The sequence below is a fragment of the Chiloscyllium plagiosum genome, chromosome 6, assembly GCF_004010195.1.
Source record: "Chiloscyllium plagiosum isolate BGI_BamShark_2017 chromosome 6, ASM401019v2, whole genome shotgun sequence".
Classification (NCBI taxonomy): Eukaryota; Metazoa; Chordata; class Chondrichthyes; order Orectolobiformes; family Hemiscylliidae; genus Chiloscyllium; species Chiloscyllium plagiosum.
The window spans coordinates 16183328-16200609 of record NC_057715.1 but is presented as its reverse complement, the minus strand read 5'-3'; the positions used below and the strand labels follow the sequence as shown (position 1 = coordinate 16200609).

Below are 17282 nucleotides of genomic sequence, written 5' to 3'. Positions count from 1 at the left end.
ATTTCCAATGCCCATCCCCCAAGTCCCTCCTCCCTACCTTTTATCTTAGCCTGCTTGGCACACTTTCCTCATTCCTGAAGAAGGGCTCATGCCCGAAACGTCGATTCTCCTGCTCCTTGGATGCTGCCTGACCTGCTGCGCTTTTCCAGCAACACATTTTCAGCTCTGATCTCCAGCATCTGCAGTCCTCATTTTCTCCTAAAGGTTCTGTAATGCCAGTTTTGAGACTTCCCAAGAGATTATTTAAGGCATTTGCTTCAAAGCCTGTTAAATATTATCATGCCTTCCATATTGTCAGTATAATCTGTCTGAAACTAAGTCAGTACTAACTCAACTAAGACCAAGTATACCAGCCATATGAAGAAAATGCTCAGATCCATCATTTTAACCACCTTGACATTTTTGGACACACCACATATTTGAGAAGACTCTGCCTTATCTACTTTCAGTGCTTCGTTCCATATATGTTTTAAGTATTGAATTTTACAGGCACTCAACACAACTGGTTTACCTGCTCCTTATGAGCCTTCCATCATCCCTATTCAATTCAGCCCATCAGCCTGTCATGTGGTTATCCAGCTTTGTGTAATACACAATACACTGAGTTTAATTTCAACTATTCCGGCTTAATCCCTCTTCTGTTGCTTCAAGGTTAGGTAATGGCCTAATGGTATTATTGCTGGCCTCTTAATCCAGACACCCAGGTAATGTTCTGGGTTCAAATCTCGCCATGGTGGATTGTGAATGCAATAAAGATCTGGAATTAAGGGTCTCGTGATGGCCCTGAATCCATTTCCAATTATCGGAGACAACCCGTCTGGTTCACTAACGTCTTTCAAGAAGAGAAACTGCCATTCCTACCTGGTCTGACCTAATGTGACTCCAGACCCACAACAATGTTGTTGATTCTTAACTGTCCTCTGGGCAATTAGGGATGGGCAATAAATACCCTTTAAGAAATTTGACTCTCTGTTGCAAATGAAAACACATCTCACATTCACCATTAGTCATACATAATCTTGATGGGAGTAAACATTTGAGTTGGGATTATTTTATTCATTCCCAGGACGAGGACGTTGCTGGCTAGGCCCAGCATTTAATAGGCAAAAATGAGAACTGCAGATGCTGGAAACCAGAGTTTAGATCAGAGTGGTGTTGGAAAAGCAGAGCAGGTCAGGCAGCATCCGAGGAGCAGGAAAAATTGACATTTCGGGCAAAAGCCCTTCATTTATTGCCCATTGTATTGATTCATGATCATCATCAGACTGTTAATTCCCAGATGTTTATTGTATTCAAATTCCACCATCCCCTGTAGTGAGATTTGAACCCAGGTCCCCAGGACATTACTTGGGTTTCTGGATTAACAATCCAGCGATAACACCATTAGGTCATTGCCGTCCCCTTCAGTTACATGAAAAGACTGGCGTAGCCTGAATTGTTCTCCTTCCAAAAGGTTCATGGTAGATTTTGAGATGCCCAAATTTATGAAGGGCTTTGGCAGATAAGCTTCCATTGGGCAGGAGGATTGGTAACTAGAGAAAACAGATTCAAGCCAACTGGCAAAGAAAGGAGTGAAATATTTTTATGAATTACATTTAATACTTTAATCATGGAACTGGAAAAATACTTCAAAAGAAAGATTTTGTGAGGCTACAGGGAAAAAAACAGGATGATGGCGATTCTTTTATTCAAGTAAATAAAGACAACTGCTCAGTATTCATTAATAAATGCTCCCCCCTAACCCCACCACACCACTCATTTGCCCCTCGAACAAGGGGGAACAGAGACTTTTTAAAAAAATATTGTAACAATACAATTCTGAATTAGCCACCAGTGACTGGGCCAATCAGCTGTGAACCTGCTCTAGCGTTGCTGAAAGGACACTCCACCATTAGAATAGAACACCTACAGCAGGCCATTCAGCCCATCCCGACCATCCTACCCTATCCCTGTAATTCCCACTGCTAATCCACCGAACCCGCATATATCTTTGTGACTGTGGGAGAAAGGCCACACAGAACATGGGGGAAACATGCAAACTCCGTTGCCCAAGGCTGGAATCAAACCTGGGACCCTGGTGCTGTGAGGCAGTGTGCTAACCACTGAGCCAGCGTGCTGCTGTACCTAGACAGCACTCAGAGGAGATTTTGAATTACTTGGTACCACAAAAGGAGGATATTACTAAACTCCATATAGTCCTGAGTCAGGGCAGTAGTGGATGTTCAAGGATTTTAAGTTCAGCGAAGTTAGTGCAATTCTTTAGGAGAGAATTCATAACTTCGAGGTGATAAACATGCAATAATTATTGATAAACCCAATAGGGAATTCAGAAGAAACCTCTTTACTCAGAACGGGGGAATGCGCACACTGTTCTAATATGGCTGGTCAGTTCTAAAACATGTAAGGGAATACTGTATGAACATAAGGAAGAAAAGAACAGAGGCTTATATTGATAAACTGGGGTAAAGAAGTGGGGAGGGGGCCTTGCATGAAGGATAAACACCAGCACAGTCCGTATGGACTGAAAAGGTCTGTTTCTGTGTTGTAAAATCTGTGTGAAAATAGACAAGCCATTGAACAGCAGAGGACTTGAAGCACAAACCACAGGGTCAGAGATACACTGCCATTTGCAGACCCCAATCCAATCCCTTCACTTGGCAAAACAGTAATGGACATAATTTTTTCAGAATGTTCAGGAAACAGGTGAGAAAACAAACCACACTAAACATTACACCAGAGTTCAGTGGATATGAGTGAAGCTATACTGAAGGTCACTGCTCTTTGAAGGTTAACCTTCATGAAAACGTTACTGGAGTGGAGCAGACTCGTGGGATTATATCCTGTCCTTTCCTTTGAAGCTGCTGTAGCTTTTGCCCCTTTCTTCCCAGCAGAGTTAGACTTCCTGTGGTCTCCACATTGCGACTTGACATAAAAAAAATCACTTCTCCGAAACCACTCTTCTACTATTAGCAGGCAGGACTTGGCTGGGTTGTAACAGAGCCCTGTTTAAAAAGCTCCCATGAACAGATATCCTCTCAGAGTCTCCCAACACAAAAGGAGGACATTCACCCCATCCAGACTGTACTAGCTCTTTGAAAGAGCTGCTGAAATATTCCCAGTTCATTACGGTTTCCTGTTATCCCCATCATTGTCCTCCTTTGCAAACTTATATTCAATTCTCTTCTGAAAGTTACTTTTGAATCTGTTTTATTGACCTTTCAGGTAGCACAACCCAAATCACAAAAAGCCACCACAGATCAGCCAGGTTCTACCATAGTGCACCAACCCAATCCCAAATGGTCACTCTGGCCAGGACCGGGTTGGGAAGGCAAAATAGATACATATATTTCACAGAGCAATAGGGTTTCCCCATGAGGGAGATCAATTTGTAATATGATCGCCCCTTGTGTATTCAATCTACAAAACTGGTCATTCCCATAAGATAGAGTTTTACCAAATCTCCTGATGGTAGGATCTACCTTCTTTTGCCAACAGTAGTTTGGAGTGCGTATGATGATGCCCAGTGCACTTCGTAGAGAAAACATGAACATCAAAGGACTGGCGATCACTGTGAACTTCAAATCTATTGAGAAAATGATTTGAAAATTATCAGTAAATAAAAGTAACACTATACCAACCATAACCCTATTGAATGGTATAGCATACATTAAGGGGCTAAATGGTCTATTCTTGCTCCTATTTCTTATAGTCTTATATATATTTTATCTTAATATTTAGTTATTTAAAGAGAGTGGTGCAGACAGGTACTCTCGCAACATTTAAGAAGCATCTCGATGAGTATCTAAAATGTTGCATGTGGACTTCACCAGTTTCCTCATTTCCCCTCCCCCCCACCTTTCCCCAGTTCCAACCTTCCAGCTCAGCACCATCCTCATGACTTGTTCTACCTGCCAATCTCCCTTCCCACCTATCCACTCCACCCTCCTCTCTGACCTATCACCTCCATCCCCACCCAATTCACCTATGGTACTCTTTGCTACCTTCTCCCCAGCCCCATATGCTACACAGCAATAAATCTAGACATAGTTAAAAAACATTTTTCTAGCTACAGTACGAAAGGTTATCAGAATTCGTGATCTCATCTTCGGGGACGAGATACAATTTACTTGCAGTCCCCTAGTGACTCGGAGTTTAGCCAGCAACTCAGGCAAGTGGATATGAGGTTGTATCCATGGTGTAATGTTCTTGGTATCAGTGCACTGTCAGGACACATTTACAAAGTCTGCTGAGGTAAGGAAAACATTAACTTCATTTAATAAACATCTTACTTTGGCTTCATCTTGCCATGAAGCTGCCAAGGAGGGGGAGATCACATTGTGGTTCATGTACCTTTAAAGAGACATGCTTATGACACTGCTGCATGAAAGGGATAGAGATGGGTTCTCATCACACAACAATCCTCAACAGCTAGCTCTCACAGGGCTGTTGGCTCCAGATGGAGAATGGACCAGAAGATGAGGAGCTCCCCAATTAGAGAACAGCATGCTGCCTTCACAACTTTAATGAGGCCAATAGATTCATCGCCCACAGCCTATTAGTCTGCTGGTACCACTGAACCATTCCCAGTTTTCATGTTTGCAGATATTTTCAAACAACCTGTTCAGGCGTTTTATGAAACATCTCTGGAGCAGGTAGGACTTAAACCTGGGCCTTCTAGCTCTGGGAGGTAGGGACACCACCACTGAGCCACAAGAATTTTGTTGTTATTTTTTATTATTCATTCATTTGTTTTCTGGGATGTGGGTGACACTAGCTGAGCCAGCATTTATCGCCCGTCCCCAGTTGCCCTTGAGAAGGTGGTGGTGAGCTGCCTTCATGAACCACTGCAGTCCACCTGCTGTGGGTCAATTGGTATAACGGAGTAGCTTGCTAGGCCATTTCAGGGGGCAACTGAGAGTCAACCACATTGCTGAGGGTCTGGTGTCACATGCTGGCCAGACCACGTGAGGATGACAGATTTCCTTCCCTGAAGAACATTAGTGAACTTTAAGTAATGTATCATATCTAAACTGCTGCTTAACACTCATTAAATTATCAAAAAATTACAACAAATTGTTGACTGCCTACATTAGGTAACTGTGATCAAAACCCACAAAAATTAAATATCATATTGTGCAACCTGATGGTATAAAGGTGTGATTCCATTTTAATTTGGATCATTTGACATACACTTAAAAAATACAGCTCTGTTGTACTCAAATAACTGTATATTTCCCAGGGCAATGCTGTATCTAATAACTAGTTCTAATATCTATTGACATCCTTCAATATCGCTTGATCAGTGCCTCATTTCTAGTGCAAGATAATATACACATTACTGCATCAGGTCAAATACTCTGTTGGGAGGCAAAATGACGAGCACTGGTGACCATCTCTAAACACTCCAATATCTTTGTGATAGAAATTTGCAAAACTAAACTGAAGTACAAGCAAATAATACCTTTAGCCACCAGACAATTTAAGCAATTAGAAGCACCAGTTTCTGAGATTATGTATAACTGTACTGATCCATCGATAGGGCATGAACCAATCCTGGTGAAGGGCTTTTGCCCGAAATATCGATTTTCCTGCTCCTCGGATGCTGCCTGACCGGCTTTGCTTTTCCAGCACCACTCTCATCTAGACTCCTATTTCCAGCATCTGCAGTCCTCGCTTTTGCCCATCAAGAGGACAAGTTTGTTCAAGACAAATAATTTTTGAAAATTTCCTTTCGTTAATTAAACAAAGGGAGTAAAATGAAAAGGCTGCAACGCAAAGCCACTAGTTGCAACTTGGTACACGCTGTTCCTGGCAGTCAATACAAAGTAACAGTGTCACACCACCTGGACAGTATTGAAGGAAGTAAAAACAGTGCAACAGCAGTTTAAAAGTTTAGATTGACACAAAGCCAGGGACACACAACTTAAGGAGGACAGTGCAGAGTTTTTAAGGCAGAATCATGGACCTTATTATGGAATTAGAGTCATACAGCTGTACAGCATGGAAACACACCCTTCGGTCCAACACGTCCATCCCAACCAAAATTCCAAACTTAATCTAATCCCATTTGCCAGCACTTGTCCCATATCCCTTTAAACCCTTCCTATTCATATGCCCATCCAAATGCCTTTTAAATGTTGTAATTGTACCAGCCTCCACCACTTCCTCTGGCAGCTCATTCCATACATGTACCACCCTCTGTATGAAAAAGGTACCCCTTAGGTTTAGGGTGAGAGAGGAAAAATTTAAAAGGGACCTATGCCCCCTAGTTCTGGACTTCCCGACCCCAGGGAAAAGACCTTGTCTATTTATCCTATCCGTGCACCTCATGATTTATAAACCTCTATCACATCCTTTACTGAATTCTAGCTGTGCAAACAAAAACGTGCTTCTATTTTACAGATCAAGTAACTAAGTTAGCAAACCATACCTTTAATCCCCTCACTCAAGCCATTTAAGACTTTAGGATAAAGTCTCAGGAGTCTGGGCTTTAACAGTGTGCAACTCCAACAACTTAGTCAGTATTAGTTCTCTGGGTGATTGTAGTTTCCTCCATGTTCCTCCCTCCTTTCCATTTCCTGCTTCATAGCTGCTTCTGCAATCTTACTTGCATCCACCATATTGAAGACTGATGCAAATATCTGTTCAATTCAACTGCAATCTTTTTTTCCATCACTAATACTCCAAACTCACTTTCTACAGGATTGACTCATTTTATTAACTTGTCTTTTTTAAGAATTTGTACAAACTCTTACAATCTGTTTTTATATTTCCAGCTGGTTCTCCTTTGTAATCTAATTTTAATCCTCATTTTATTTACATTCTTTGCTTGTTTGCCTAACCAAATAGCTTTAATTGAATTAATTGGATTGAATTAGCTTTATCATCAAATGAGTACAGTGAAAATTTTACAAGTCGTCACTTACAGCATCATCTTAGGTACAAAGGTACCTAGTATAGGTTTGTCAGTAAAAACTCTTTTGCGGAAAAATTTAGATAAAGAGAGAAATAAGAACTCCTAGCCCAGACACTTCTATGCCTGTGAATGTAGTAATTGTACATAATAAGCGATTGTTAAAAACTATTTGTTGAATACCACATAACTCTCACCTAGTTTCTGAAGTTATTAGGTATAACTGCATTGCTGTACCATACTAAATTCTTTATTGGAGACAAAATCCTCCACATGATATTACATCATTTCCTATGATGATTTCATTAAGATATCATACACTCAAGGTTAACAATAATGCTACAGCTTGTCTCATTTCAATTCCACTCCAGAGACCTGAGCATCAGATCGAGGCATAAGATCAACTACAATACCAAGAGAGTGCTGCACTGTCATGTGTCCCAACATTCAAATGGGGCGCTGAATGTTCTGTAATTTTCTCATTTGTTCATTACTACATTCTGCATAAATTCGCCATCCAGAATTGTCCTCCAGGAGGTGGCAATAGTGAGCCTTCTGGAACTGCTGCAGTCGATGTAGTGTCTGTATATCAACAGCACTGATTGGGAGGGTATATCTGATCTCTCAAGGAAATTGTAGTCATACAGTCATAGAGACGCACAGCATGGAAACAGACCCTTCAGTCCAACCCGTCCATGCTGACCAGATATCCCAACCCAATCTAGTTCCACCTGCCAGCACCCGGCCCATATCCCTCCAAACCCTCCTATTCGTATATGCATCCAGATGCCTTTTAAATGTTGCAATTGTACCAGCCTCCACCACTTCCCCTGGCAGCTTATTCCATACATGAACCACCCTCTGCGTGAAAACGTTGCCCCTTAAGTCTCTTTTATATCTTTCCTTCTCACCCTTCCAATAGGAAGGAGACCAGAATTGCACGCAATATTCCAACAGTGGCCTAACTAATGTCCTGTACAGCCGCAACATGACCTCCCAATTCCTGTACTCAAAATTCTGACCAATAAAGGAAAGCATACCAAACACCTTCTTCACTATCCTATCTACCTGCAACTCCACTTTCAAGGAGCTATGAACCTGCACTTTAGGCCTCTTTGTTCAGCAACACTCCCTAGGACCTTACCATTAAGTGTATAAGTCATGCTTAGATTTGCTTTTCCAAAATGCAGCACCTCGCATTTATCTGAATTAAATTCCATCTACCACCCCTCAGCCCATTTGCCCATCTGATCAAGATCCCATTGCAATCTGAGATAACCTTCTTCACTATCCACTACACCTCCAATTTTGGTGTCATCTGCAAACTTACTAACTATACCTCACATCCAAATCATTTACATAAATGATGAAAAGTTGTGGACCCAGCACCGATCCCTGTGGCACTCCACTGGTCACAAGGTCTCCAGTCTGAAAAGCAACCCTCAACCACTACCCTCTGTCTTCTACCTTTGAGCCAGTTCTGTATCCAAATGGCTAGTTCTCCCTGTATTCCATGAGATCTAACCTTGCTAGTCAGTCTCCCGTGGGGAACCTTGTCAAACGCCTTACTGAAGTCCATATAGATCATGTCTACTGCTCTGCCCTCATCAATCCTATTTGTTACTTTTTCAAAAATGTCAATCAAGTTTGTGAGGCATGATTTCCCATGCACAAAGCCATGTTGATTATCCCTAATCAGTCCTTGCCTTTCCAAATACATGTATATCCTGTCCCTCAGGATTCCCTCCAACAACTTGCCCACCACCGACATCAGGCTCATTGGCTTGTCCTTACCACCCTTCTTACATAGTAGCATCACGTTAGCCAACCTCCAGTCTTCCGGCACCTCACCTGTGACTATCGATGATACAAATATCTCAGCAAGGGGCCCAGCAATCACTTCCCTAGCTTCCCACAGAGTTCTCGGGTACACCTGATCAGGTCCTGGTGATTTATCCATTTTTATGCGTTTCAAGACATCCAGCACTTCTTTCTTTGCAATATGGATATTTTTCAAGATGTCACCATCTATTTGCCCACATTCTATACCTTCCATGTCCTTCTCCACAGTAAACACCGATGCAAAATACTTGTATAATATCTCCCCCATCTCCTGCAGCTCCACACAAAGGCTGCCCTGGCCACTATTTATCGTTCAACCAGATTATGTAGTCATGATCTATTTGCTGTTTGTGGACCCTTACTGTACACAAACTGGCCGTTGCTTTTCCTTCCTGACAAGTTGCAACAGTTGCTTTGTATCAACTGGCTGTGAAGCACATTATAGAGTCATACAGGTGTACAGCACGGAAACAGACTCTTTGGTCTAACTTGTCCTTCCTATTCATATACCCATCCAGATGCCTTTTAAATGTTGCAATTGTACTAGCCTCCACCACTTCCTCTGGCAGCTCAGTCCATACACGTACCACCCCTTAGGTCTCGATTATATCTTTCCCCTCTCACCCTAAACCTATGCCCTCTATGGACCATTCCAGGATGGTCACAGTCATAGTCAAGCGTGTAGTGCTGGAAATGCAGGGCCTGTGCCCGAAACATCGATTCTCCTGTTCCTCAGATGATGCCTGAACCTGCTGCGCTTTTCCAGCACTACAGACTCGACTCTGATCTCCAGCGTCTGCAGTCCTCACTTTCTCCCGGTCACAATCATAGACTCATACAGCATGGAAACAGGTCCTTTGGACCAACTAGTCCGCGCCCACCATATTCCCAAACTAAACTAGTCCTATCCGCCTGCATTTGGGTCATATCCCTCCAAATCTTTCCCATTCATAAACTTACTCAGATGTCTTTTAAATGTTGTAACTGTACCTGCATCCACCACCTCTTCTGCAGTTCATTCCACACACGAACTGCTCTCTGCGTAAAAAACATTACCCTTCCTGTTCTTCTCAAAATTTTTCTCCTCACCTTAAAAAATGCCTGTTAGGTTTGAACTCCCTCACCCCAGGAAAAAAAGACATCTGCTATTCACCTTTCCTACGCCCCTCATGATTTTACAAACCTCTTTAAGGTCACCCCTCAACCTGCTACACTCCAGTGAAAAAACTCCCAGATTTATTTTTATAACTCAAACCCTGCAACCCCAAAATTGGATTTCTTTTTTAATTGAGGTGGTCATCACCTTGTAAGACTTTGCTGCAGTTTCCTAGACTAGTTTCCAATTGCCTAAGGTGTCACACATTGTTACAACAAGACAAAGAATTATATTGGCTATAACAGTTTGAGGTATGCTGAGATGACCAAAGGTACTATACAAATGAAGGATGCTATGGAAATGCAAGTCCATCAGAATCTCAGAGCAAAAGCAAGCCATCCAGCCCCACAGTACTTGTGCTATCCCATTAGACCATTACACCCCTTTCCCAGTACGTGAGGGCTTTCAAGTCCTTTTCAAAAAAACACACTTTCTCTTTCGAATGCTACTATTCAATTTCTCTTCAGCACAGCAATCCGGTCTCTCTCAAATTCTAGCGTTTGAAATTGGCCACATTAACAAACCTATTTGAGGATGTTGCAGGCAGGTCTCCTGTACTGCTGGGTAAAAGCCAAGCCGCCCCTGACTTTGAGGGAGATTTGCAAAACTGGAAGCTCTGCAACAGTACTGCAGCAAAAACTTACAGCAACAATTTTTAAGATTCACTCCTGCAAAGGTCGCCGCTTCAGTAGAAGCGGAAACTGCAGAGAATGACACAGGGAAACGACAGAATTGAACGTCAAACGGTGGGAGGAGATTTTTGGATCCGTTTTTAATAGTTAATCTATTGCATTCTTCCCCCCTCCCTGAGCCGTCCCACTGATTATAATTGCACCAAGGGCTGTGCAGTTAGTCTTGAACGTCAAAGAGTGGGAGGAGACCTAGGATCTGCTTTTAATAATTAATCCATTGCATTCTTTCCCCCGCCTCCCTGAGCCGTCCCAGGGTTATTATAATTACACCAAGGTTTGCACTTCTTTTTGGAAACACAGTATCTTAGATTAGATTACTTACAGTGTGGAAGCAGGCCCTTCGGCCCTACAAGTCCACACTGACCCTCCTAAGAGCAGCCCACCCAGAGCCATTCCCCTACATTTACCCCTTCACCTAACACTGTGGGCAATTTAGCACGGCCAATTCACATCTTTGGACTGTGGGAGGAAACCGGAGGAAACCCACGCAGACACGGGGAGAATGTGCAAACTCCACACAGACAGTTGCCTGAGGCGGGAATTGAACCCGGGTCTCTGGCGCTGTGAGGCAGCAGTGGTTGCCCAACAATGAGAGTGGGCAAGCTTTTTATACATAGGAGTGCCAGGAGTCGGGTACCCACTGCCCGGGTGGTGGTGGACGCAGATAGGCTAGGATTGTTTAAGGGATTTTTAGATAAGAACATGAATAAGACCCTGAAGACAGAAGCAGAAATTCGGCCCATCAAGTCTGCCCCACTATTCAATCACAGCTGATAGGTTTTTCCTATTTTTTTCTCCATAACCTTTGATCTCTTTGGCAATCAAGAACACATCTATCGCTGTTTTAAATATACTCAATGACCTGGCCTCTACAGCCTTCTGTGGCAGCGAATTCCACAGACTCACCATTCTCTGGCCAAAGAAGTTTCTCCTTATCTTTGACCTAAAGGATCTTCCCTTTACTCTAAGTCTGTGCCCTCAGGTCCTCATCTCTGCTACCAATGGAAACATCTTCCCAATGTCCATTCTGATCAGGCTACAGTACTCTAAGTTTCAATCAAATTCCCCCGCTCTTCCTTCTAAACTCCATCGAGTATAGTTCCGGAGTCGAACATTCCTCATATGTTAAGCTGTTCATTCCTGTGAACCTCCTCTGGACCTGCTCCAGGGCCAATACGTCCTTCCTGAAGTACGACACCCAAAATTGCTTATGACAGTCTAAATGTGGTCTGACCTGAGCGTTGTAAAGCCTCAGGAGTACATCCCAGCTTTTATAATCTAGTCATCATGATGAATGACAACATTGTATTTGCCTTCCTAACTACTGACTCAACCTGCAAGTTGAGAGAATCCTGGACAAGGACTCGCAAATCCGTTTGCACTTCAGATTTTTGTATTTTCTCCCCATTCTACACTTCCTACCAAAGTGCATGACCTCACACTTTCCTATGTTGTACTCCATCTGCCACTTCTTTACCCACTCTCCGAACCTTCCAAATCCTTCTGCAGCCTTCCCACCTCCTCAATACTTTCTAACCCTCTACCTATCTTTGTATCATCTGAAAACTAATGCCCTCATTTCCTTTATCCAGATCATTAATGTACGAAGTGAACGATTGTGGCCCCAACACTGACCCTTGTGGAACACCACTTTTCACTGGTTTCCATTTGGAGAAGGTCTATTTAATCCCCACTCTCTGCCTTCTGCCACACAGGCAGAATATGCAAGGGATGAAGGGATATGGATCATGGGCAGGCAGTTTAATTTGGTGTCATGCTCGCCACAACATGGTGGGCCAAAGGGCCTGTTCCTGTGCTGTTCTATTTGGGTGACAACTACCCCGATTGCCTCGGAGTCGCTATGAATTAAACAGAAATTTCTTGTTCATTGCTGAGACACACCCCAGAAGAAACCCCAAAGAACTGCGGATGCTCGAAGTCTGAAACAAAAACAGCAACTGCTGGAAAACCTCAGCAGGTCTAGTGGTGTTCTTGGAGAGATAGCAGAGCTATCCTTTATAGTGCTATCCAATTTTTGTTTTTGTTTCAGAGAAATCCCATGCAGGTGATACTGGAGATAAAGGCGGGTGAAGGGTGACAATCAAGAATCATGAATTTGGATAAGGGAAGGTCTGTTTTCTGATTAATGCTGAAGTGCAGCACAAAGTTGGAGGTGGTCTACAGAAAGGATTAAACTACCAGGAATATTTCCAACCGGGTTTGGCAGTGATATTTGAAATAGACTTTAGGTGACGTTAACGAGAAAAAAATTGATTCTGGATTAGTGGTGCTGGAAGAGCACAGCAGTTCAGGCAGCATCCGAGGAGCAGTAAAATCGACATTTCGAGTAAAAGCCCTTCATCAGGAATAAAATTAGTCAACACAAATTGCATCCACATAACTTTTCAAAGTAGTAATTGTTACCGTAAGGGAGAAGGCTATTTGGCCCATCTTGTCTGCACCAGCTCTTCAAATATGCATTTCACCTAATGTACCGTCTCCCCCATTACCCTGCAAGTTATTCCTTTTCAAATAACAAATTGCTTTCCTTTGGAATTTCTCGATTGTACCTACCTCCAGCACATCAGTGCATTCTGGATGGCAACCACTCATTGCGTGAAAATGCTTTTCCTCATATCACTTTTACTAATTAGTTTATAACTGCCCTCGCTTTCTGGATTTTTTCACCAGCGAGAACATTTTCTCTCTATTGACCTCAGTACAGGAATTGAGGCGCCATGTTGGGGCTGTACAGGACATTGGTTAGGCCACGTTTGGAATATTGCTTGCAATTGTCTCCCTTCCATAGGAAGGATGTTGTGAAACTTGAAAGGGTTCAGAAAAGATGTACAAGGCTGTTGGTGGGGTTGGAGGGTTTGAGCAATAGGGAGAGGCTGAGTAGGCTGGGGCTATTTTCCCTGGAGCGTCAGACTCTGACGGGTGCCCTTATAGAAGTCGCCTCCAGCGCCACTCCCTCAACACCCGACACCTGGATGAAGAACACCTCATCTTCCGTCTCAGGACCCTCCATCCCCAGGGCATCAATGTGGACTTCACCAGTTTCCTCGTTTCTCCTCCCGCCACCCTACTCCAGTTCCAACCTTCCACCTCAGAACCGTCCTCATGACCTGTCCCACCTGTCAATCTTCTTTCGCACCTATCTGCTCCACCCTCCTCTCTGACCTATCACCTTTACCACCACCTCCATCCACCTATTGCATTCTCAGTTACCTTCTCCCCAGCCCCACCCCCCCTCTCATTTATCTCTCCACCACCGAGGCTCCCAGCCTCATTCCTGATGAAGGGCTTTTGCCCGATACGCAATTTTCCTACTCCTCGGATGCTGCCTCATCTGCTGTCCTTTTCCAGCACCACTCTAATCTTAATTCCCATCACTCAGCCAATTTTGAATCCACATTCTTACTGTCCCTTTTACCTCATGAGATCTAACTTTGCTCCCAAGTCTTGTGTCACACTGTATCTAGTGGCTTTTGAAAATCCCTTCACACCTCAATCACATTCTTCGTCACCACTTTAAAAAAACTCCAGCAAGTTAGGAGAATATGACCTTCACTTAGAAACTGGCTTTTACTAGTTAACACGTATTTGTCCTGAACTATTGTTTCTAGAAGTTTCCCAACCATCGAAGTGATGCTAACCGATTTGTATTCACTTAGCTAATCCTTACACCATTTTTGAACAAAGACATAATATTCTCATCTCTCCCGTGTAAAGGAGACTGAACTAAATTATCGCCAAGACCTCCACAATTTCCGTCAGTGTCCTGGTTGACCTAAAGGATCTTCCCTTTACTCTAAGTCTGTGCCCTCAGGTCCTCATCTCTGCTACTTCAAAAAAACTCCGAAAACTTTCCTGAAGAAGGGCCTGTGCCCGAAACGTCGAATCTCCTGTTCCCTGGATGCTGCCTGACCTGCTGTGCTGTTCCAGCAATAAAGTTTCAACTCAAAAAAACTCCAGCAAGTTAGGAGAATATGACCTTCACTTAGAAACTGGCTTTTACTAGTTAATACGTATTTGTCCTGAACTATTGTTTCTAGAAGTTTCCCAACCATCGAAGTGATGCTGACCGATTTGTATTCGCTTAGCTAATCCTTACACCATTTTTGAACAAAGACATAATATTCTCATCTCTCCCGTGTAAAGGAGACTGAACTAAATTATCGCCAAGACCTCCACAATTTCCGTCAGTGTCCTGGGATCTATCTTGTCCGGTCCTAATGTTTTGTGAATTTCAACTACAGACAGCCAATGTAATTCCTTCTCCTAATTGCAAATCCTTCTCATGACTGAGTGTTGTGCACCAACCCCTGCTCCCAGCAACCCCATCATACACACATACACACACACACACACACAGTGCTGTGTCCCGGATGCAATTCCACTGGTCAAACCAGTTTTGTGTTAAGCAAAACAATTTATTCAAACACTACAGTTACAAACAGCAAAAGAAAAATAGAGATTGGAATAACCGCGCTCTACTGGAAAAATTAACAGAATGATAGATTATTTAACTACTAAACAGTAACTACTCCAATATAGTAACATTCTATAAATACACTCTTCAGCAAATTCAATAAAATGGATTGTCTCACAGGCAATTTTCCAGTCGGGGGGAGTGGACATCAAGAGAAAACTCTGAAACACAGAGAGAGAGAGAGAGAGAGTAGCAGAGAGAGATGTACTGCAGCTCCCAAAACTTATCTTCAACCCCAGCAAATACAGCTGAGAAACTAAACCTAAAAAACCCTGGCTCTGTAGGAGCTTGACCTCACCCATTCAGGCTATTTCTATTGTTCCAAATTTTTTAAAAAAAAACCTAAGGCCTCACAAATTGTTTACTCCAGTAGCTCTGAGTAGACTACTTGGTAACTCTCTCTCATCCTTTCTTCACAAAAACAACCCAGGAACAAAATATACCTCTTGAAAGTCATAGCGTTGTCGCACTTGATAAAGACAGATGCAAAGTGAATTTCATACCTCAATTATATTTCTTGCTTCCTTATACAAATCCCCTTTCTGATCCTTAATCAGCCTCACTCCTCCGTTTACCATCCCTTTTATTATTTATACAGCATCTTTGCTTCACCACCTCTCTGAATCTTCTATATCCAGCCTGGTTCTCAACTGGATTTAATACTTAGTATCAGATACAAGCACATTTATTTAATTTCTACATCCTGTCGTCCTAGGAACTCGGACTTGCTTGAGCTATCTTTATATTACATGCCTTAGATGGAATACACCTCATTGGTATCTGAACTACCTCTTCTTTGAAGGTAGCCCATTGCACTATATTCACCCTATCAGGTAGCGCAGGGAATTCCGTTCTAACTTTCTTCAGGTGCAAACCATTCAGCTTGTGCAGGTCCCATCTCCCTTAGAGCCTGTTCCAATGTCCCAGGAATCTAAGGCCCTCCTTCTGGCACCAACTGCCCAGGCATTGATCCAACTTATCCTCCTGTTCCTGTATCCACTTGCATGATGCATCGGGAGTATTCTAACAATTTTTGAGATACTGCTTACTAATTTCCTATCTAGCCCCCTGAATATTGACCAGGTAGAACATGTTTCATTCTAAAGAGCTCCAATATCTTTACCAATTAATAAACAAACAATTGTATAAATAACACATCACACTCACAGCAGTTTCTCGGAGCGACAAGTTTTGCTTGTACTGACTCAAACCAGAGGAGAAAATGAATCACCTAATGAGGCACTTGATGAATCCTATGACAGACACCATCCGTGTCATTATGACAGTCTCATATAACAGAGGGTGTTGCAAATAAGGCTACCACTCCTTGTCAATGGGGAAATAATTCAGTGTTCCTTATGAATTGTCTGTAAGAATGCAAAATAAAAATCTTATGCAAAATGTGTGATCTTTCAGGATAGAGATGTTGGAGAAAATCATGTACAGATATGAGATCCGCTGTAATCTAAATCATATGTTGAACTGAATGGCCTATTTCTTTTCCTGTTCTTATGTTTAAAATAATTAGTGGGGTTGAGCTAATGGTGTGGATCATGTACACTTGAAGTAACACGCATTCATATCACATTCCAGAGAAAAAATTCCAATCCACTGGCACAATCTGCAAGAATTTTATAAGTTTCAACAAGATCATTTCTTATTTTTTGAGTGACTAAAGAACATAGTTTCCTTAACCTTTTATCAAGACACTCCCACCATCTCAGGGATTAGTCTGGTAAACCATTATTGCACTTGCTCTGTGGAAAATGTTGAGAATAATTGTTAGCACACTAAAGGCTGTTCAACAAATGCTGTCCATTTACAGAACTGCATTTTACAACTGGCTATGCAAATCAAACAAAATCAGCAGAAATCAGGCAATACTCAATCAACCTGCATCATTTTTGAATTACCGAGAGATTAGGGAATTTATAGTTCTCCATGGCAATACCTCTGAAAATCGGTTAACTTATCAATCAACATCCTTTTCTTCAGTTGTATAAATAATAATTTGAAATTTGACATTCTTGCATTTGTCACGGGTGTAAGATGAAAAGCTTCAACATTATGTATTTTCAACAACCCTGAAATTAATATGGATTTTACATCACCTGGAAATATTTTCACCATTGTTACCTTTAGTCTTCACTATAGCAATATATTCCATTCTCTATAAACTTGAAT

General features: G+C 42.3%; 1 protein-coding gene across 7 annotated transcripts in view; it reads right to left on the bottom strand.

The window, feature by feature from the left end:
• LOC122550492 (gamma-glutamylaminecyclotransferase-like) overlaps nucleotides 1-16359 on the bottom strand; it is a 38335-nt gene extending 21976 nt beyond the window's left edge. The window contains exons 1-2 of one of the 7 annotated variants that reach the window (XM_043691282.1): nucleotides 16266-16359; nucleotides 3455-3583 (exon numbers count right to left, since the gene is read on the bottom strand). In XM_043691282.1, the coding sequence (XP_043547217.1) occupies nucleotides 3455-3551 (97 nt within the window). In that variant the 5' untranslated portion in view covers nucleotides 3552-3583; nucleotides 16266-16359. Of the gene's footprint in view, nucleotides 1-3454; nucleotides 3584-10435; nucleotides 10544-15216; nucleotides 15260-16265 lie in introns of those variants that run through there. The other 6 variants (XM_043691284.1, XM_043691281.1, XM_043691287.1 and 3 more) reach the window with 6 other exon arrangements.
• Between the last annotated feature and the right edge of the window lie 923 nt (nucleotides 16360-17282).